The sequence below is a fragment of the Mobula birostris genome, chromosome 31 (genome assembly GCF_030028105.1).
Source record: "Mobula birostris isolate sMobBir1 chromosome 31, sMobBir1.hap1, whole genome shotgun sequence".
NCBI classification, from domain to species: domain Eukaryota; kingdom Metazoa; phylum Chordata; class Chondrichthyes; order Myliobatiformes; family Myliobatidae; genus Mobula; species Mobula birostris.
In genome coordinates, this window is record NC_092400.1 from 23,702,151 (window position 1) to 23,725,569 (window position 23,419).

General features: G+C 46.4%; 1 protein-coding gene across 2 annotated transcripts in view; it reads left to right on the forward strand.

The window, feature by feature from the left end:
• Positions 1-287: 287 nt before the first annotated feature.
• Positions 288-23,419, forward strand: part of gas2l1 (growth arrest-specific 2 like 1) — a 110,200-nt gene continuing 87,068 nt past the window's right edge. For both annotated transcript variants that reach the window (XM_072247688.1, XM_072247689.1), the window contains exon 1: positions 288-1,493. In XM_072247688.1, the coding sequence (XP_072103789.1) occupies positions 882-1,493 (612 nt within the window). In that variant the 5' untranslated portion in view covers positions 288-881. The remainder of the gene's footprint in view (positions 1,494-23,419) is intronic.

Below are 23,419 nucleotides of genomic sequence, written 5' to 3' on the forward strand. Positions count from 1 at the left end.
GGACCAATCTAGATCCCTGACACAGGATCAGCAAATTACATCACTGCAGATTTCAGGGCCAAAATATCTACGTGTTAACTAACAACGCGTTCACATAATTTAACTGTTTCTAACGGGAAGCTCGATTTTCTTTAACCTCGTCTTTGACAGATTGGTCGGCATTTGTTAACTTTGCACACACTCTCTCAGTTGGGCGTGTAAGAGCCCTGCGAATGTGGGCGGAGGTCCGGGGTGGGGGGGGGAAGTGGTCGGTTTCCATGGAGACAGAAGTAGTCAGGATATAAACAGAGACCCAGCTGGGAGAGAAAGCTTGGCGAAAATAATGGAGCAACCGGAAACCTGGCGCTTCCACCCGGAGTGCGCAGGGAGCGTGAGGGGTGCGAACGGGCGCAGCGGAGAACACGCCGTGCGGGCTACCGGGCCGCGTACTCGATAGGATGGGCAGTCGGTAAAAGAGTTTTTGCGCTTGTGTGCGGCTCGCCAGGTGGGTCGCTGTCTGGTTCGCTGGGAGGCGGGTGCTCTGCTCTTCCGATGCGGAGGGAGGAGGGAGTCACGGGTGGGGGATGGAAGTCATCTGAGAAGAAACTAGTCATCCCTGGTCAGGGCTCCATCTGAGACCGGCCGGCGCGGCAGTCGGGAAGCGTGGACCGGAGAGGCTCACAGCGCGATGGGAACAGACCGAGAACGGCACTCAGCGGGCAGAGAGAGAGGCAGGAATCCATCCGAGCGTCCAATCTGGAACTAACCCTCGTTGTGCAAGGACGGGGGATATTAACCGGGGCGAATCACCTGAAGCCCGGGTTGACACAGCAATTTAAAGGGGAAGGAGCGAGGAGCGCGGACGAGTTACAAGGGGAGGGGCCGGCGGCTAGTTGAGGAATATGGCGGAGCAGAAGAACATCCAGTCGGCGGCCAGCAAGAGTATCCGCCCGTTCAGATCCAGCGAGGAATATCTGTACGCTATGAAGGAGGACCTGGCCGAGTGGCTCAACGCCCTGTACGATCTGGACATACACGTGGACTCTTTCATGGAAACACTGGAGACGGGATGTGCTCTGTCCCAACACGCCAACAACGTCAACCAGACTGCCCTGGAGTTTGAGCACAAGTGGCCGGAGACGGCCGGAAGGATGAAGGTTCCCCGCAACGGGGTGACTTTCGCCTCCAAGAACGTGCAGCCCGGCTCCTTCATCGCCAGGGACAACGTGTCCAACTTCATTGACTGGTGCCGGCACGACCTGGGCATCCAGGACGCTCTGATGTTCGAGACCAACGACCTGGTCCTCCGCAAGAACGAGAAAAACTTCGTGCTGTGCCTGCTGGAGGTGGCCAGGCGGGGGTCCAAGTTCGGGATGTTGGCCCCAATGCTGATCCAGATGGAGGAGGAGATCGACGAGGAAATGCGCGATGCGTTGGAAGAGCCGCTCGACGAGAAGACGTTCCGTCCCCGAGTCCAGAGGAGGTTGTGCGACTTCAAAAATCTGGACGCCATGGTAAGATTGCCCATTTCAGGGCAGACCGATAGACAACTGAGCTGCCCAGGGTCCTGCTGTGTTACCGTCTGTACAATTCCCAATTCACCTCGTGGCTCCCTGTTTACAAGTACACGTTGTCACATCACTGTAGGACCAGCCTCCTTTAACAGCGCGCTGAAAGTGCTTCAGTTTTTAGTCCATATTAACCCAATGCTGATCGATCTGTGGGAGCTCTGCTGACTTCGGGTAGCAGTGTACAGAGTCACTAGCAGAAATATCCGTATCGTTAACAATATGGGCATGTCTAAGGTCACCTTGAGTAAAGTTTGGGCATTGGTGTGCAGGTTCGATTCTGTATCGGTATATAGTTTTGCTCTGTTGGAACGTGTATTTAGCTTCCGTGATTTTGATGATAATGTCTTGATTTTGAAAATCTGAGCCCAATAGCGTAGCAGGTTCTAAAGAGATTCCCGACAGATGTTCAGGCTCCTCTGCTGCCCTGGTGTGGCTACTGTCAGGTTGGTGCAGCAAATCTCATTCTGCCTGGGTAGCCTCCAACCCAGAGGCATGAACATTGATTTCTCCAATTGTAATTTTTCCCCCTCTCTTTCTCTTTTTTTTCATTCCCATTCTGGCTCCCCTCCTACCCCTTCTCACTTGCCCATCACCTCTCTGGTGCCCCGCCCCATTATCTTTCTCCTCTGGTCCACTCTTCTCTACTATCAAATTCTTCCTTCTTCAGCCCTTTACCTTTCACCTATCACCTCCCAGCTTCTCACTTCATCTCCCCCCCCCATCACCCACCTACCTTCACCCACATCTAGTTCCACAGATCACCTGATAGTTTGTCCTCCTTCCCCTCCTACCACCTTATTCTGTTTTTTTTTTCTCCTTCACTTCCAATCTTGGTGACGCATCCAGGCCTGGAACCTCAACTGTTCCACTCCTTTTCATAGATGCTACCTGATCTGTTGAGTTCCTTCAGCATTTTGTGGTTGTTCTCCTGACAAGTGTGACCTGAAACATCAACTCTCATTTCTCTATTCTGAGTAGTTCCAGCACTTTTTTAAAATCATTGTATACGGATCCCCGAGTCCCTCTATGCTCCAGTCAGGATGTGTGATTGGAGCTGTGCGTAGCTGGTAGCTTTTTTTCATAAACAGTCATTGAACCATAAAGCACAGAAATGGACTCCCCCTTTGCTTGCCATTAACAACCCATTTATGCCAGTCCCCCTTTCCTCAGTTCCAGAGCACTGGAAATGTTACAGCTGTATAGGACCCTGGTCAGACCCCACTTGGAGTACTGTGCTCAATTCTGGTCACCTCACTACAGGAAGGATGTGGAAACCATAGAAAGGGTGCAGGGGAGATTTACAAGGATGTTGTCTGGATTGGGGAGCATGACTTATGAGAATAGGTTGAGTGAACTCGGCCTTTTCTCCTTGGAGCGACGGAGGATGAGAGGTGACCTGATAGAGGCGTATAAGATGATGAGAGGTATTGATCGTGTGGATAGTCAGAGGCTGAAATGGCTAACACAAGAGGACACAACTTTAAGATGCTTGGAAGTAGGTACGGAGGAGATGTCAGGGGTAAGTTTTTTACATAGAGAGTGGTGAGTGCGTGGACTGGGCTGCCGGCGACAGTGGTGGAGGCAGATACAATAGGGTCTTTTAAGAGGCTCCTGGAGGGGTTCATGGAGCTTAGGAAAATAGAGGGCAATGGGTAACCCTAGGTAATTTCTAAAGTAAATACATGTTCGGCACAGCATTGTGGGCCGAAGGGCCTGTATTGTGCTGTAGGTTTTCTATGTTTATTCAACCCATAGCCTTCCAAACCATTGCATTTCATGCTCTGAGACAGTCACTGCCTCCAACACCACTTCATGCAGTGCATTCCAGGTTTCAGCCACCCTTGGGGTGGAAAGCAAATTGTCAAATCCCTTGCTGTAAGCCGATACCCTCTTGTCATAGACTTTTCTGCCCAAGTTTTTCACCATCATCCTATCTACACCCAGTGGCCACTTTATTAGGTACACCTGCTCGTTGATGCGAGTGTCTAATCAGCCAGTCATGGGGCAGCAACTCAAGGCATGAAAGCATGCGGACGTGGTCAAGAGCTTCAGTTGTTGTTCAGACCAAGCATCAGAATGGGAGAGAAATGTGATCCAGGCGACTTTGACTGTGGAATGATTGTTGGTGGCAGATGGAGTAGTTTGAGTATCTCAGAAACTGTTGATCGCCTGGGATTTTCACGCACAAGAGCCTCTGGAGCTTACAGAGAATGGTGCAAAATAACAAAAAAAACATTCAGTGAGCGACAGTCCTTGTGGGTGAAAATGCCTGGTGAGTGAGCAAGGTCAGAGGAGAATGTCCTGAGAGCTTCAAGCTGGCAGGAAGGTGACGCTAATTCAAATAACCACTTGCTACAACGGCGGTGTGCAGAAGAGCATCTCGGAATGCGCAACGCATTGAACCTTGAAGCCGATGGGCTACAGCAACAGAGGACCCCAGACATACACTCAGTCACCACTTTACTGCCAGTTAGAACGAGATGAAGAGGAATTTCTTTAGGCCAGAGAGTGGTGAATGTGTGGAATTCATTGCCACAGGTGGCTGGGGAGGCCAAGTCGTTGAGTAGGGGGTGCCTACTCAAGCAGCTACTGAGTGTGTATCCTCCTAACTTGTACAGGTGAATGTGACTTGGGGGCATAATAATTGCCTTATAAGAGCAAACCTTTTTGTAGGAGTTGGCTAGATGGACATTATTGACCTTGAAGAATAAAGGGGAATAATAAAAGCATTCTTCTGAGTTATCATGGTTTCAGATGATGTGCTTGGAGCCAAGACAATACCCTGGCAGTTTCCTGCCTCAACTACTTTAATCCCCGGGTACTGGTAATGATTGACCAGTCAGAATGGCTGGTTCAGGGAGTCTGGACTCTGATCTCACCAGGGTGGTTGATTAGCCATTGCCTGGGTTGGAGCAGTCTGTTCCAAACGCTGATTTTGTTTCAGTGATCAACACCCTGATGAAAATTATGAAAAAAATATTGGAAGCATAATTCACAAATTAAAGATTTTTTGTTGAAACAGTTGCAAAGCATAAAGCCCTCCTCATGCTAAAACCTGCATGTTTTTATTTTATTGTGTGTGAGTGGATTCAATAAAAATTATCTCCTTTAACTTGGGTTATTGGGGTGTTGTAGTTTGAACGGGTGGGACATCATGCATGCCTTTCAGTAAAAACATTCTACATATGCAAGTTACAGTTACTCTTCTATAGATTTGCTAAGTTGACCCTTAAACACAAGACTGAGAGGTGACCTCATTGAAACCTATCGAATTTTGAAAGGCGGCGATAGAGTGGATGTGGAGACGATGTTTCCCAGGATGGGAGAGTCCAAGATCAGAGGATACAGCCTCAGAATAGAGGGGCGTCCTTTTAGAGTGCAGATGAGGAGGAATTTCTTTAGCCAGAGAGTGGTGGATCTGTGGAATTCATTGCCACAGTCTGCCATGGAGGCCAAGTCATTGGGCATATTCAAGGCAGAGGTTGATTCTTAATTAGTTAGGGCATGGAAGGATATGGGGAGAAGGCAGGAGATTGGGGCTGAGGGGGAAAATGGATCAGCCATGAGGAAATGGTGGAGTAGACTGGATGGGCCAAATGGCCTAATTCTGCCTCTAAGGTCTTACAATGACACATCTCTGCATGTGGCAAAGAGTAGAAATTGCCCATTGAACCTTTCAGGCCTGCTTCTCCGTTCAATACAATCAAAGCCTATCCTCTATTTCAATTTAATAATCCTGCCTTCTCCGTGTACTCCTTGATGCCCTTTGTGTCTAGATATTCATCTCACTCTTAAATATCTTTACCAACTTAAAGTCCACTGACAATATGGTGGAGAATTCCACAGGTACATGACATTTGTCCTCGTGTCAATCTTATACTGTGATATTGAAATTTGGCTCTAAGTTCCCTAAACTGTTGATAATCATCCTCTCTACATTCAACCTGTTGAGCTATGTATGATTTTTTTTGTTTCAATATGGTTTCCTCTCTTTTTAAACCCTAGTGAGTGCAGGACTAGGGAACCTAATCACTCCTCCTTTATCAGTCCTCCTATTCAAGGGATAAGTCTGATGACCTGCCTTAACTACCTGCATGTTTGTTTACCTTGACAAGTGTGCAAGGATCCCCAGGTCCTTTAGTTCTTCAACATTTCCCAATCTCTCTTCAGTTAAACCGGGGGTTCCCAACCTTTTTTATGCCATGGACCCCCTACCATTAGCCGAGAGGTCTGTGGGTCCCAGTCGGGAACCCCTGAAATTAATGTATTTATTTATTGAGATACAGTGTGAAATAGGCCCTCCTGGCTCTTCAAGCCACACCACCCAGCAATCCCCCTGATTTAATCCCCCTAGCCTAATCACAGGATATCTTGCAATGACCAATTAACCTCCCATCTGGAATGTCTTTGGAAGGTAAGGTGGGAGGAAGCCAGAGCATGTTGAGGAAACACACAGGGAGAACGTAGAAACTCCTTACAGTCAGCGTTGGGAATTGAACCAGAGTCACCTGCACTCTGAAGCGTTTTGCTAATTACTACACTACTCTGCTGTCGGTATGAACGAATGACTTTGTTTTCCCTATCACAGTGAATAACATTGCATTTACCCAACATCACATGACCTCCTATGCCATGTATTTTCCCGCTCAACTTGCCTAAAGGTTTCATTTTTAAGTCTCTTCGCATAGTCGTCCTGACCGTGGCCAGTTTCATGTCGTCAGTGAACTTGGAAATACTACATTTGATTTCCTCATTGGGAAAATAAATGGATGAGACCCAAACACTGATCAGGATAACACCAAAATGGGCATTATCGATCTGCATCAAAGCAGACTGTGACCCCTATCCACACTTATCTCATTTGCATCCATTAGGCCTGTATCTCCTCTGCCTTTCCTATCTTAGTTCCTATCAATACATTTTAAAGATTGTACCACCTACTACATCATCTACTACACCACCTCAGACAGTTCGTTCCAGCTGATCGCCTCTTTTGTGTGAAAGATTCCCTTTAAAGTTGCCTCACTTTAAACTGTGCTCTTTAATTCTACACTCCCCTTCCTGGGGGCAAAAAAAAGATTATATTTCCCCCTGTCTATGCCCCTCATAATTTTATAATCCAAAGTTCAAAGTAAAATTTATTGGAGTTCATGTATGTCACCACATACAACCCTGGGATTCTTTTTATGCGGGCATATGTAGCAAATCTATAGAACAGTAACTGTAAACAGGATCTATAAATTTCAGGAACTGTAAACAAATTCTGCAAATGCAGATAAATAAATAGTAATAATTAACGAGCTTGAAATGTCAAGGTAAGGGTGCTTAAATGAGTGTAGTTATCCCCTTTTCTTCAAGAGCCTGATGGTTGACGGCTGTAGTTAGTCACACGTTCATAGTAGAAAGGTGTAGAGCAGGTACACATCACTGTGGCACTCCTGTGCTAATGAACATTGTAGAGGAGGTGTTTTTTGCCAATTTGAACTGACAAGTCTACAAGTCCAATCTCTTTACCCCATTGCCTCCTGCATGGAGTCTGCTGGCATAATTTCTCAAATCCCAAGTGTTTTTTAATTTGCACACTTTAATGAAACTTTATCGAAGACTTCCATATCTCTTCTCCCAATTGTATCCTCAGAGAAACTCTGCCAGTTTTTTTATGTATGTTAATCCATTCATCGTCCATTTTGGTTTTGTTAACCCAGTTGATACTTTCTGTTAGCACATTTTTATGATAGACTAACAAGGAAAGAAATGTTTCAATTGCCTGTATAACATTTTAAATGTGATTGCCATGCTATTCTCCATGCAAATTATATCCCTGCTTGTGCATCCTTGACTTGCTAATGATTACAGAAGTGTTGAGTTAATGCACAATCAAGTGGATTTATAGACTAAAGTGTTGCCAAATCAATTGCAAATTTTCCATCAGTGATATGATTATGAAGAACTACTTGTCTTAAATCACTAAGAAACCAGTTGAAATGCAATTTACATTTATATAGACACAAATTTGGAGGTCATTTGCTCATTGTATTTGCATCTTTACTGATAGTTGGCATATCTGTTTGCATGCGTATCTACAGTCACTGGCATTCCAAGATAACAATCTATTCATTTGCCTGTTTATCCTGTGGTTTATGCATTGCAGAGCAAAAGTGCATTGTTGCTAAGCTGATAAGTCAGCCTGCAAGTGTTGAATGTTGAACGGCAGAGACTCTTGTCATTGACAATGGTTTTGTGCCTTTTTTGACTAAGTGCAAATTGCACAATAACTGGTGTAAAATACAAAGTTGTTCTTGTCCTCTTCAGGGCACAACACCCGAGAAAGACTGCCCAAATTGTGAAGAAAATTCATAATCAGAATCCAGTTTATTATCACTGGCACGTTTCATGAAATTTGTTAATTTAGCAACAAAGCAGTTCAATGCAAAGCATAATATAGAAGAAGAAAAAAAATAATAGTAATAAATGTCAATTACAGTATACATATATTGAATAGATTAAAAATCATGCAAATAATAGAAATAATATATTTAAAAAGTGAGGTAGTGTTCACGGGTTTAATGTCCATTTAGGGATCATATGGCAGAGGGGAAGAAGCTGTTCCTGAATCGCTGAATCAGGCTTCGGCACCTCCTTCCTGAAGATAGCAATGAGAACAAGGCATGACCTGGGTGATGGGAGTCCTTCAAGATGGATGCTGCCTTTTTGAGGCATCACTCCTTGAAGATGCCCTGGATGCCACAGAGGCTAGTGCCCATGATGGAGCTGATTAAGTTTGCAACTCTCTGCAGCTCATTTCAATTCCAGATGGGAATGATTTTGAGTATAATCAGCTTCTGTGTTAAGGCTGGAATACCTGTAGCTAAGAAGATGACTATTTTGAAGTGTCTAGTAATTCCCTTAAAGAATTTTGAATGAAGAGAAGCTGGTTGCACTGATGTGAGCTGATAGCCAAAGGAAATTTATTTAGCGTCTGATTAGAGTAAATGGTGAGATGATAACTTTTTACCCTAAGCAGTGAATTTTTAAATGATTTTTCTTAAGGAATGGAGGAAACATGATTGTACGTTTAAAAGAACTGACCTTGCTTTCAAGAGGAAAAACATTGTAGTACTTTGGAGGGTGGCATCAGACTGGGGTCAATTCGATAGCTCTGTTAAAGGAATAAGGCAAAAATACTGGATTTTGAAGTTGAATATGGGAAACTTGAAATAATAGCAGAAAATGTTTGGAAATTCTACTCAGATCAGAAAGTGCCTGGAGGGGGGAAAGCTTTTAACAGGTTCAGGTAAGTGGCCATCCATTTATGATGGACTGACTTGTCTCCCTGTGTACCGTAATGACGGGGTGAAAATCTCCAGGTTATCCCACAGGGTGAGCTGGCTGAAGAAGAGTCAGGGTAAAATTTATTATCACTGACAAATGTCATGAAATGTGTTGATTTGCAGCAGCAGTACAGTGCAAAGCAAAAAAAATTCTATAAGTTACAAAAATAGTGAAAAAGACAAGTCGCGAGGTGGTGTTTATGGTCCGTTCAGAACCTTGGCGGAGGGGAAGAAGCTGTTCTCCAAATGTTGACTGTAGGTCTTTAGATTCCTGTACCTCCTCTCTGGTAGTAATACGATGAGGGCATGTACTGGATGGTGAGGGTCTTTAATGATGGATGACACTTTCTTGAAAATGTCCTTGTTGCTGAGGAGGTTTGTGCCAATGATAGAACTAGCTGAGGCTACAACTGTCTGAAGGCTCTCGTGATCCTGTGCATTTGGAGGCTCCAACCAGTCAGAATGCTCTCCATTGTAGGTCCATAGAAATTTGAGTGAATCTTTGGTGACATGCCAAATCTCCTCAAACTCCTAATGAAGTAGAACCAGTAGCGTGCTTTCTTTGTGACAGCATCAGTATGTTGGGCCCAGGATAGATCGTTTGAGATGTTCATGCCCAGGAACTTGAAGCTGTTCACCCAAAGCTCCAATTGTTGCTCTGAACTTTCTGAACATCTCAAATTCTCATCAAATCCCTGGGTAAGGTCCACCTGGATTTCCACTTGGGTTGGCGCAGGTGCTAGGTGAGATCAGTTGAGGATGTGATAGACCCGACTGCGATGTCATACAGCTCACATCGGTCAAGACTAAAGAATTATTGAGGAATGAGGAGTCGGCTGGTGTCCACGTCATCTACCACTAAGGATGGGAGGACGAATACCCTGTATCAGGACTGCAGTGCCCATGTAGATTGTAGAGCTCAAACTGAAATATTGACCATTCCTTCACCTCCACTGATGCTGCCTGACCTGAGTCGTCTCTCTAGCGGTTTGTGCTTTGAACTATTTTAGCTCTGTTGTTTTAGAATGCAAGTCTTTTGTTAGTTAACTTGATTTACCCGGTTGGCCTATATCCTGTGGGAATTTCTTCACATTTGTGGTACTGTGGTGTCTTTCTATAGATACAGGAGGGTGATCTTGGTTATGAGTATCCTTAGCTCTGTCTGGGGTATCCTTAAAATGGTAGGTAGATTTAGATTGAGGATTGTTTACAAACTTGTTAAATCAAAGGTGATTTCCAACTATTTGGAAGGAGGAGGGGAAATATTGGCACTTATTTTCAGACTTCTAAACAAAAACTGAAACTGTTGAGGGAGCAGCAAAAAAACCCAATGGTTTCAGGACAGTGGAGCTCTGCTTGTAGTTACTGGAAAGTTTTTAAAATTCCCTTAACTTGACTATCTATGTTATTTAACTTTGAATTTTCAATAGAGGGATAATAATGATACCAAATTACCCAAATAAAATATGTTCAATTAAATATACCCAATCATTTATTTATTGTGATAGAGCACTGCCCAGCAATCGCCCGGTTTAATCCTCGTCACGGGATAATTTACAAGGACCAACCGGTAGGTCTTTGATCCATGGGAGGGAACTGAAGCAGATGGAGTAAACCCACCCAGTGACAGGGAGAACATAAAGACCCCTTACAGGCAGTGGCAGGAATTGAACCTGGATTGCTGGCACTGTAAAGCATTGTGTTAACCACTGCGCTGCCACGTCACCCTTGTAATTCTGCCTACGTTTACGCAGGTTTAAAGCCATTGAGCCTGTCAGACGCCTCAAGTTATAGCATCACTTGGTTCAAGGAAAGAAAATGAACAGAAAGTCAGAATTTGTGCCTTTGTGTGCATTCTGTTTGGCTAGCAATCGTCTTGAATGGTTAGCACAGAGCATGGTTGCCTTTCAGATTGATTTCAAAGCATTTCCATTCTCGGAAACATTTCCGTAATTTCCACAGGATTTGCATTCCTCCACTCAAGAGCTGGGCTTAGATAAAGTAATGTTCTCGATCAATTCAGATGAAAATGTTGGTCAGACAAATCGCAGTAGAATTTAAAATTCCAGCCTCTCTGTACTGCACCAAAACCCTCCCTTTCCCCCCACCCCCCACACTCCAGAACCTACATTAGGTTGTATTAATCACCGATACAACTGATCATTATTCAAAGTATGACCCGAATGGCAAAAATAACCCCTGGCTTTTTTAAAACTTTGTCATGCATATTTAAGTGAGTATATTGAGTTTGTTTTATTTCATGGTGTTGTGATTCCTTGTCTGTTCAGCTCTTCCACTTCCCCCTCCCCCCCATTTCTTTCTCTTGCTTCTCTCCAAATGCTCATTCTCTGTATTCTATCCTATCTCCTGACTTGTTTTCATCTTGTCCCCGAGGTGCACCTGTTTGATCATCTTTTCTGGGCCTTGGGTGTAAGTTTCACTCTCACTGCCTGACTTTAGGTCACAGAGCCTGTAGACTGCTGCCTGACAGTGCCAGCGACCTTGTTCAGTCGTGACTTCCTGTGTGTGTGGAGTTTGCACCTGCCCGCTGTGACTGAGGGTTTCTTCCCATATCCCAAAAACGTGTGGTTCGATGATTTATTTTGCCACTGACTGCTACACGTGTTAGAATCTGGGGACACTGAAACTAAAGCTAAAGGAGATAAAGTAAGATTAGTGTAAATCGTGCTTGAAGCTTGCCACAGACTCAGTGGGCTGAGAAGTGTTTCCAAGCAGTAGGATTTCATTTTCAAATCTGATGTAGACTCTCCCCTCAAAAAAAATCTAGCCCATAGATCTCTCTGCACTTGAATCCCTGTTGGCTAGTTTTCTGCCCCCCCCTGCTGCACTGTCAGAGCCCTTGTCAAGGTCACATCTGTGACCTTAACGGAAGTAGCCATTTGTTCCAATTATCCTCCTTTCATTGTTCTGTTGGGACAACCAAGGGCAGCCCCACTATGGAGTTGATGCTCTTCCTACTTCCATGCTTGCCTCTGGAGATTCTTGAGGAGGTGCCTCTTCATTCTAACTTGCTGCATCACTGTCTGGTCAGCGGGGAGATCTCCTGCTCAGGATCGAAGTCAGCTGCAGAAAGCTGTGAATTCAGTCAGCTCCATCCTGGGCACTAGCCTCTCCAGCATCCTGGACATCTTCAATGAGCAATGCCTCAAAAAGGTGGCGTCCATCATTAAGGACCACCATCACCCAGGACGCGCCCCCTTCTCATTCCTACCATCAGGGAGGAGGTACAGGAGCCTGAAGGCACACACTCAGTGATTCAGGAACAGCTTCTTCCCCTCCACCATCCGATTTCTGAATGGACATTGAACCCATGAACACTACCTCACTACATTTTTTAATCTCCTGTTTAATTTAACTACATTATAATATTTACTGCAATCCAGTTTATCTGTATTATTATGTACTGCTGCCATAAAGACAATAAATTTCATTACATATGCCAATGATATTAAACCTGATTCTGATTTTTCTCATCTGCATGTTCATCTGTGACACACCAGGCTCCATGTGTTCACTGAGGAAACTGCTCTGACAAACTCTTCTTTTCCCCCCCACTTTGACTTTATTTGTTTGTTGTCACCTCCTTGAGTGTCCTGTTGTTATCCATACTATACCTGTTTTTCTTGGTCTTTTCAATTTCAACCAAAACAAAATGCATTAAAAATTTCTTAAACCTTGTTTAAATGGTAATAAAGCTATGCGGTGAGTATATGTGAACATTATTCTGTTCTAATGGAAGTTTGGTATGTGCCCATATACATTTGTTATGGAAACAACTGATGGGCAAGAAGAGTGTTGGTTTCTTTCCCATAATGCTTTGAGTTTGCTCTTCCTTGGGCTAAACCTGAAATGGTGAAAAATGCTTTTAATCCCAAAAATCTCAAGTAAGTGTTGAGAGATTTATGATGTAATTATCATTTTACAATTCCCTTGTCCGTACAGTGAATGAGGAGGTGGGGGTGGGTGGAGATCTCATTGAAGCCTATCGAATGTTGAAATGTGGAGAGGATGTTTCTGATGGTGGGGGCGTCTAGGACCAAAGGGCACAGCCTTGGAACGTTTACTTAGAACGGAGATGGAGAAGGAATTTCTTTAGCCAGAGAGTAATGAATCTGTGGAAGTCACAAGCGGTTTTGGAGGCCAAGCCACTGGGTATAATTTAAGGTAGAGGCTGATAGATTCTTGATTATTTGGGGCATTGAGGGTTACATGGAGAAGGCAGGAGATTGGGTCTGAGAGGGAAATGAATCAGCCATGATGAAGTGGTGGAGCAGACTCGATGGGCCAAATGGCCTAACTCTGCTCCCATATCTTATGATCTTGTGGCTCAAAAGAATGCAAGTTAAAGAGTATGATTTTAGTGACCTTAATTACAGTAACACGAAGAGTAGAAGGCGTAAAGTTCAACTAACTTGCATCCCAGTGGTAGTTTGGAAAGTTAGTAGCGTGTTTGTTCACTGTAGTTAATGGTACGCTCTTTCAGGCACAGTTTGTACCTGCTACAGTTATACCACTAGTACTGAAAGAGAAGCAGTAAAAATCTGCTAATGACCTCATATTTCTAATACTAAGTTTTGTTTTAAAATTGTATATTAAAAAATTGGAACGCAGTAATGCAGCATCACTGGAGTTAATGTTCATAGAGTTAAAAATACATGTGGACTAAGATGTTAACTGTCCTGTGCTATCATCAGTTGATCTGCCACCTGTCTTCAGGAGTTTCGGCCCGCTTATGATCAAGACTCCCTCGAGGTGGTGGGCCAGCAGTGCTAAAGCACCACCTCCCACTGGTGAGGTTAAAAACTTGGCATCTGCCTCTATCAGAGTCATTGGTTACTTCCATCCAACGGATAGTCTGCTCTTCGGGTGTCTATGCAACTACTGAAGGGTTTGCAAGATATGTATACACTGTCTGACTATCTGCCCCTCTGGACATACTTGGTCCACACCCACGCTGATCCTGTCTCTGCTGCCTCAGCTACAGCCCTGCTGGTTGACTTGATCTCTCTTCTAGTAATCTACCTTGATTACAGAGTTGGCTCGTAATGGATTACTCAGACATTTGCCATCACAGCCAATGATTAAGAGCCAGGGTGAGATATTTTAAATGTGAGTGGGGGCACAGGTGACCCAGCAGCTCTGGCTGTCCTGACCTCTGCATTTCGTGAGGAACTTGCACAGAATTTGTATCCATCATTAAGGATTCTCACCATCTGGGATGCTCCCTCTTCTCATTGTTACCATCAGGGTGGAGGTACGGTACAGGAGCTGGAAGACACACACTCATTTAATCAAGATTCAAAGCACGTTTATTATCAAAGAATATATCAATTATTCACCTTGAGATTTGCTTGCTTACAGGCAGCCACAAAGCAAGAAACCCGAATACCCCAATTAAAAAAAAAGAAAGACTCCAAACCACTGTATGGCGGGGGGGTGAGGGGGAACCCCACAAATCCTACGAACAATAGAAGCAGGCCAACAGCATTCCGAACCACACTGAGTCCCAGGTCAGCTCCTGAAGCCGCAGGAGTAGGCCCAGGCCTCGGTCCCAGTTCATCACTCCAGTGGGGCACAAACAGCAAGCCGGATCAGTTCACGGCCTGGGTGCCGTAGAGAATGGAATGAACGTTCACGGGAGAGCGAGTAGAATCAGCCCCACCTTCAGGCTTCCAGACGGTCTGTGCTGGCGTTTAAATTGTCCAAGCACCAGGTAGAGCCCCGCTGTAGGACCCGGGGCCCCAGTGCCATGATGCGCTTGGAGCGATCCTACCCTGCGCCCAGGTTAGGTGGACGGGCACTGAGACTCCTCCGCAACGACGCCTCTCCAACCCCACCTGCTGCCCCCATTCCAACACGTGGCGCCTCACAATGGCCCAGCACGGCTCATCCCCCCGAACCAGCCTCACCTCCCACTGCCTCTTCACTGTCTGCGACAATAGTTCACCATTGTTTGCTTCAGAAAGTGTCATAAGTAATGTTTTTAGTCAAATCTCTTGCCTTTTGATCTACCAGTAAGCACATTCTGCGTTAGCACCATCTTAAACCAGAAGTATACATGCTCATTTTTTAGGAATACCTTCTTTTCCACCATCAGATTTCTGCAGGACCACGGACCCATGAAAACTTTTTCCTTTTTTGCCCTTCTTGTGTATTTTGTATACATTTCTTATTGTAACTTGTAGTAACTGTTTATGTATTACACTGTAAACAACAAATTTCACAACATGTGTCAATGATGATAAACCTGATTTTTGACTGTGCCTGGGAGATCTGGTTGCCTCCCTCATCACAAAGGTGTTCTGGTTGTTTACTGCACATTGCCCTGAGGGTAAGTGGGTAGGAGGTAAAGTGAGGAGGAGCTGATGAGCTCGTGACAGAGAAAGGACGACAGAAGTAACTGGTGGTATGGGACTGAAAGATAGCACAGATTCGATGGAACAAATGGCCCCTCCTATGATATAAGGAAACAAAAAGAAATCCTTAGGCAAACATAACTACAGGTTTTACAAACTGTCCAGAAAGTCTAAAGGATTTGAAACCCGTATAATATCACACTGATTTTGTGACTGGCATAGGGATTTGGTTCTTTCCCCATCCCTTAGTTTCTTTGAATGGAAACCTTGCTGCAGATTCATATGCCTTCCATGCAGTTTCTTGTTTTGGCTTAATTTACTTCAGATGAACTTTATCCCTATTTTCTGTCTACTTGTTTTTTTTGTTATCAATACAATTCCTTATAGGGGGAAGTCAAATGTTATCAAACGCATGCCAAGTTTAAAGCTGTGAGTAATATTCAATATGCAGCCTTCTGATTGATTTCTGAGCCATTCCGTGCACTTCCCACCTCGTCACATCTTCAGAACTGTAGTCACTGTGGGGAATATGGTAGTCAATTTGCACATCGTAGAACACAATAGACAACAGGGTGATAATGATCATCTTGTGGAGTTGACTGAGGGACAAGTATTGGCCACACAAGAGACTGGAAATCTGGCGCAACCCACAAAGTGCTGGAAGAACTCAGCAGGTCAGGCAGCATCTATGGAGGGAAATGATCAATGGGGGCACTTGATCTGGACTGGGACAAAAAGGGGGCAGAGCCAGTGTAAAAGGGTAGGGGAGTGGGGAGTGAGAAGTATGAGCTGGTGGGTGCTAGGGTTCCCACTTTTTTTTTGGAATTGTTTCCATCTACTAAAGGAATGAGGGGGGTGGTGTTAGTTTACTCTTCCAAGGGTCAGCCCCTTCCTGCAATGCAGCATTACCTCAATACTGCCCCAGAATATTGACCAGATATTTGTCCTGAAATTCTCTGTGGCAGGACTTGAATCTGCAGCCTCTTTCCTCTGAGAGTGCATGATGAAGTTTGAATAATTTCATCAACACAGTCATTTATTTTTTAATAGATGGAAATGAATAAAAGGCAATAAAAGCTGTTGTTTTTTCTGTTCTATATAGAATCCATAATCTGTCAATATACCCTCTAAATTTGGTATGTAGTAAAACTAATGTTCTAAATGTGCATTGTGGAATATAGATTATTAAACACAAACATGACATTTGTTGCTTTTTGAACATTATTGAAGTGGGCGGGAGGGTGGAGATGCATCTCTACCAAAGGAGGTATAAGACACTCCTTCCCTCCGCTAGCCTGCAGGTCACCCTTGGACAAGGTGTAGCACCTGCTTAGCCCCCCGATCAGGGTCACGTGAAGCCGTGGGAGCAGGTGGTGGATGGTCGTATCAGCAGCTGGTGCACATCACAAGTCCTGGTTATGCGACCACTGACGCCAGGCAGACAATCTCTGAAGAGTACTGATAATGGCTGGGGTCACCCACCTTGTAAAGACACGGCCCAGGGGAAGGCAATGGCAATCCAATTCTGTGGGAACAATCATGGTCAAGGAATCATAATTGACTGCGTCACATGACATGGCGCATAATAATGCTTATTGAAGCAATTCTGAGGTGTAACCAATGGTACGTGTAAGACCTTTCTGACCTGAAGTTGAAGTTTTCCACTGCTTGGCCTATTTCTGAGCCTGTGAGAGACTCCTTGATTTGCTGTGACTGGCCAGCCAGGCCACTTGTTCCTATTCAAAGTGGAACTGTTAAGTGGGTTCATTAGGTGATTCAAAATGACACTTATTATCGAAGTATGTGTGGTATATACAACCCTGAGATTTGTCTTCCTCACGGACAACTGCAAAACAAAATCATGGGACCCATTTAAAGAAAAACATTAAACCCCTAACGCACCAAAAAAAAGGAACAAATTGCGCAAACGCCGAAAAAAGAGGGAAAAGCACAGTACAAAATGCCAAATCACAAAGAGCTCAGGCGTTCCCAGTTCAGTTCAGCTCCAGGCCGCTCGCTCTCTGCCCTGATCAAAATCACACAAAGCAGCAACAGAAAAAAGAAGCCATCATAAGGTGATCTGTGGAGCCCAATCCACAGACCGCGTCGATTAGACTTTGCCCACGACTCGTGGGTTCCGCCAGCATCAAGAGGGAAAGACCGTTCATACGTGGGCAGCTCCTCTGGGAGCAGCAAGCAAGAGGGAGGGAGAGCGAGAGACCGTTCGCACACGGGTAGATGGTGCTGAACACCTGCTCTCGTCCTCATTGATGTCACTCTTCCTCGACGTTTCTCGGTGAGAAATGGAGTCGAACACGAGTTCGCACCCCCCCCCCTCGTCTCCGGACCGCGCGCTACACTTGAACCCCCTCAGAGAGAGGGCAAAGCACTCAGTCAACCCGAAAGCACGCCATCAAAATGTAGATCGCAGGCAACAACTGTAGCAGAAGCACATTTGAAAGAAAAGAATGAAGTAATTTTGAAGTGAAAGAAGTCATTCTGTGAACCGTCTTGGTTGCATTGTTTGCAGACACCATCTTCCTGAGTGGCTGTTGCAGGATTAGACCATTTTCAGTTACACTGGGTGTGTGCTCATTCCAGGAAATGATTCCTGAAGGGTGTGGGTTGGTGACATCATAAAAGAGACAGCTAAACTGGTTACTCAGGCTTAGTCCTCACTCTGCACTTGTTCTGTCTTGGCAAATGTCAATGCTAATCGACTGAAGTCGCTCTGCACAGATCAATTTAGCATGGGAAGAAACCCAAATGTTGTCCTTGATGGCTTCTTGAGTGATATACTTGTGTGGGGGGCCAAGCTGTAAACGGGAAGCCAAGTCTGCTGCTTTAGTTGGGAAGAAAGGGAGAGGAAAGTCTGCAGGGATATGGGGAGAGGGTGGTAAGTAAAATCTGCTGGATTACTCTTGCATGAAGTTAGAATGGGAACAAGGGGCTGAATGGCCTACTGTGCTATAACCGTTCTGAGATTCCACTGGCATTTGGTCTGTCTACGTCTGGAAAAGGGAAAAAAGAAATCTGCAGATGCTGGAAATCCAAGGCAACACACAGAGGGGCTCAGCAGGTCAGGCAGCATCTACGGGCCGAAACACTTCAAGAAGGGGGAGGATGCCAGAATTTTTTAAAAAGGTGGGGGGAGGGGAAGGAGGATAGCTGGAAGGTGATTGGTGAAGCCAGCTGGGTTGGAAGGATAAAGGGCTGGAGAAGAAGGAATCTGATAGGAGAGGAGAGTGGACCATAGGAGAAAGGGAAGGAGGAGATCCAAGGGGAGGTGATAGGCAGGTGAGAACAGGTAAGAAAGCAGAGTGGAAGATAGAGGAAGAAGAATAGAAGAATAACTTATTATCCATTTGTTTGTTGATGTGTGGTGAGATCAATTGGGGACGTGGCGAGGCAATGATTTCGAGTAAATATAAGCATATTTATGTCGAATATTTGGGTCTCAGAAGTAAAAAGAAATGACTTGCTCCAATGTTACATCGAATCATTTTGTGCCATTCCCTAAACAAGCAACTGAGAAATAGAAAGAAGTGAAAGGAAATTTTAATGCATTTTAAAGATTCAAAGTACATTTGTCAACGTTCACCGCCCTGAGATTTATCTTCCCACAGACAGCCACGAAACAAAGAAAAAAAAAACATGGAACCCTTTTTAGAGAAAAAAAACATCAAGCCCCCAACACACAAAAAAAAAAGAACAAACCGTGCAAATGGCAAAAAAACAAGCGACAAACACAGAATATAAAACTCTAAACCACAAATCACTCAACCAGTCCAGGCATATTCAGCTCAGTTAAATCTCAGTCTGTGTTCACTAACTTCGGGTCACAGAGTTAGTCCGTCCCGATCAAAATTGCAAGAAATAGCAAAAAGGAGCAACCAGAAACACATCATAACGTGAACTACATAATCCTCAAACCATGTCAATTAAACCTTGCCCAAGACCCGGGACATTGGCACCGTCCTCCAGAGGCATTGAGAGAGAGGGAGGGATGCTCTTTGAATGCACAGACTTTCATTGCAGGAGGAGATAATAAGCATTTATGGCAATGAATTCCAACAGCCAGAATTATTGAGAAAATTATTTCATTGGTTAATTTGATATCTTTGAGGATTAATTATAATCCTATGTGCAGGAAATAAATTGTAGTTTTATGTAGGTTGTAATGATCGATAATCGTAAGTGAGGAGGAGAAGATGGCAATGCGTGTGGCCTCTCCGGTGAATGATATCTGTAATCTGTCAAGTAGGGTACCGTGCACAATTCTGATTTGATGGAGACAGACGTGAGAGTACAGAAGAACATCAGGAGAAACTTGTGAAATGCCTGCTTCGCCTTGCCGCTGCTACTGTGTGGTCCGGAATCTCCAGAGCAGAAGGCCCCGAATCCTCAGCTTTGCTTGTTTTGGCAAGGTCAATGGCACTTGGGAGGCTGTATCGGAGGGGCTGGTCGGAAGCTCGAAGTTTTCGAACGGACGGTCTCAGCGTCGGTTGTGGTCGGCTGCTTCCAATGCACCCGCAAGTTGTCGGTGCCTGGAGGTTTATGGCAGTGTGGTAAACCATGTATATATGTTGTAACTCGGTTACCTGTCTGGACACACCCCTCTGCTGACTGCCCCTGTGGCTCCTCCCACAGAGTCCTGTATAAAGGTGTTCGCCTTGCCCCTCCCCCTCAGTCCGGGGGCAGACATTCACTGTGGAGGTCGTATTGTACAGCGAATAAAAGCCTTTCAGTATTTTTACCAAACCTCAGTCTTTTGGAGTAATTGAAGGTGCTTCAATTTTATTCGCTGTACATTTTAAAACATGGAACAGGCCCTGAGACCAGAAAAATTAGACCTCGATCCGCAAATGCCTGATGCTGGAAATGCTTTCAAACTCTGGCTGGCCTGCTTCGAAGCGTATCTAGAGGAGATTAAAGCGACCGACCCCGTAGCAAAGCGCAGAGTTCTACTCTGCAGGGTCAGTCCACGGGTTTATTCGCTGATCGGAGACCAGCCGAACTACGACGGTGCGATGAACGCACTCAAAAGACAATACCTGCGGCCGATAAACAGCGTCTATGCTCGGCACCGTTTAGCGACACGGCAACAACGCCCCAGGGAATCGAGTGCTGAGTTTGTCCGGGCCCTACAGACACTCGTGCGGGTCTGCAATTGCCAGGAGCTGACGGCGGTGCAGCATGCAGAACTCCTAGTGAGAGACACCTTCGTCACGGGGACCAGGTCAGTGTACGTGTGCCAGCGGCTGCTGGAAAAAGCCGATCTTACCCTAAGTTCGGCGATGGAGCTGGCTGATACGTTGGAGGCCGCTCTGCATAACTCCGAGGCTCTCCAGGCATGCGATCCCCCGATGGCCTCATGGGTGCCGCAGACCCCGCAACCTGCCGGCGAATCGACCTCGGCTGCTGCCAGTCGTGAGTCCACGAAATGCTACTTCTGCGGACTGGAGAAGCACCCCCGGAAACGCTGGGCGGCCCGACAAGCTACCTGCTCCAGCTGCAGAAAGAAGGGCCATTTCGCCAAGGTCTGTAAGTCAAAACCGCGAGCGGGATCGAGCAGCGCCACGTGCGAGACGTGGGGGTCGCCGTCTTCCCTGCACACTGCCACCACGTGCGAGACATGGGGGCCGCCATCTTCCCTGCACACTGCCACCACGTGCGAGACATGGGGGCGGCCATCTTGGTCGGCGCACCTCCCACCGCCTACGACCAACGGGTGCTCACGGGGCACCCCACCACGCCGGACCAAGACAGCGACCCCACCCTGGCTTCTGTGACCCTCGACCAAAGCGCGCCCCACCAGCTCGCAAGGTCAATGATGGGCATCCTGGTGGAGGGGCACAGGACAAGCTGCCTGTTTGACACAGGCAGCATGGAGAGTTTCATCCACCCAGCCACTGTACAACAAATAAAATTGAAGCACCTTCAATTACTCCAAAAGACTGAGGTTTGGTAAAAATACTGAAAGGCTTTGTGGACTCATGATACGGCCGGTAAGTCAGAGGGTCACCATGGCCTCCAGGTCGCATACAACAGACATCTGGGGGGGTTGTGTAGCGACACTAGTGGTGCAGGGCACAGAATATCGGGACTTTACGTTACTGGTCTTGCCTCAACTGTGTGCCCCTGTGCTGTTGGGGTTGGACTTCCAGAGCCACCTGAAAAGCGTGACAATGAAGTATGATGGGCCCCTCCCGCCAATTACTGTCATAAATCCCCTGTTTTGTAGAGATATGTCACGTACCCCACTACTGACCACACACACACACACCGACCCGCGCACCCCACCCAACATCATGCCATCTGCCACACTACCGACACCACTTGCGGCCTCTCCACCCTCAGGATCCCTCCCCCACCACTGTTCGCCAACCTGACCCCCGACTGTAAACCTGTGGCAACTAAAAGCAGGAGGTACAGCGCGGGGGACAGAGCTTTCATTAAGTCGGAGGTGCAGCAGCTGCTCAGGGAGGGGGTCATTGAGGCAAGCACAAGTCCTTGGAGGGCGCAGGTGGTGGTTGTTCGGAACGGGGAGAAGAATAGGATGGTCATGGACTATAGCCAGACCATCAATAGGTTCATGCAGCTCGACGCGTACCCTCTACCCCGCATCGCGGATATGGTCAATCAGATAGCACAGTACAAGGTGTACTCGACCATAGACCTAAAATCCGCTTACCATCAGCTCCCCATCCGCCGGGAGGACCGCCCTTACACTGCCTTCGAGGCGGACGGCAGGCTTTATCAATGCCTGCGCGTCCCCTTTGGTGTCACGAATGGTGTATCTGTCTTCCAGAGGGCAATGGACCGGATGGTGGACCAGTGCCAACTGAAGGCCACGTTCCCATATCTGGATAACATCACCATCTGCGGTCACGACCAGCGGGATCACGACAACAACCTCCAAAAATTTCTCCAAGCGGCCAAATCTTTCAACCTCACCTATAACAAGGACAAGTGTGTATTTGGGACCACCCGACTTGCTATCCTTGGGTGTGTCGTGGAGAATGGAGTCATTGGCCCTGACCCCGACCGTATGTTGGAACTCCCTCTTCCCAACACCCTCAGAGCCCTCAAAAGGTGCCTGGGCTTCTTTTCATATTACGCCCAATGGGTCTCTAACTATGCAGGCAAGGCCTGCTCCCTGGTCAAGTCCACCACATTCCCCCTCTCTGCCGAGGCCCACGCGGCCTTCAACCGCATAAAAGGGGACATTGCCAAAGCAGCAATGCGTGCGGTGGATGAGGCCATTCCCTTCCAAGTAGAGAGTGACGCCTCCGACTTTGCGCTGGCTGCTACCCTCAACCAGGTGGGAAGACCAGTGGCGTTCTTCTCCCGTACCCTTCAAGGCCCTGAAATTCGGCACTCTGCAGTAGAGAAAGAGGCCCAGGCCATAGTGGAAGCTATAAGGCACTGGAGGCACTATCTTGCCGGCAAAAGGTTCACCCTGCTAACTGACCAGCGCTCAGTCGCATTCATGTTTAATAATCAGCAGCGGAGCAAAATCAAAAATGATAAAATTCTGAGGTGGAGAATCGAACTCTCCACCTACAACTATGACATCATGTACAGGCCTGGGAAGCTCAACGAGCCCTCCGATGCCCTATCCTGGGGAACATGCGCCAGCATGCAGATCGACCGGCTATACGCCCTGCATGTAGACCTTTGCCACCCGGGAGTCACCTGGCTTTTCCACTTCGTGAAAACCCGGAACCTGCCTTACTCCCTTGAGGAGATCAGGATGATGACCAGGGACTGCCAAGTCTGCGCAGAGTGCAAATCGCACTTCTACCGACCCGAAAAGGCACCACTCATCAAGGCCACCCGCCCCTTTGAGCGACTGAGTGTTGACTTTAAGGGCCACCTTCCCTCCACCGACCGCAATGTGTACTTTCTTAACGTAATTGACGAGTACTCGCGGTTCCCCTTCGCCATCCCCTGCCCCGACACCACTACCACGTCAGTTATAAAAGCCCTGCGCAAGCTCTTCACTCTGTTCGGATACCCATGCTATATCCACAGTGACAGAGGGTCCTCGTTTATGAGTGACGAGCTGCGCCGATATCTACTGGCTAGGGGAATTGCAACTAGTAGGACCACGAGCTATAATCCCCGGGGGAATGGACAGGTAGAGAAGGAGAATGGC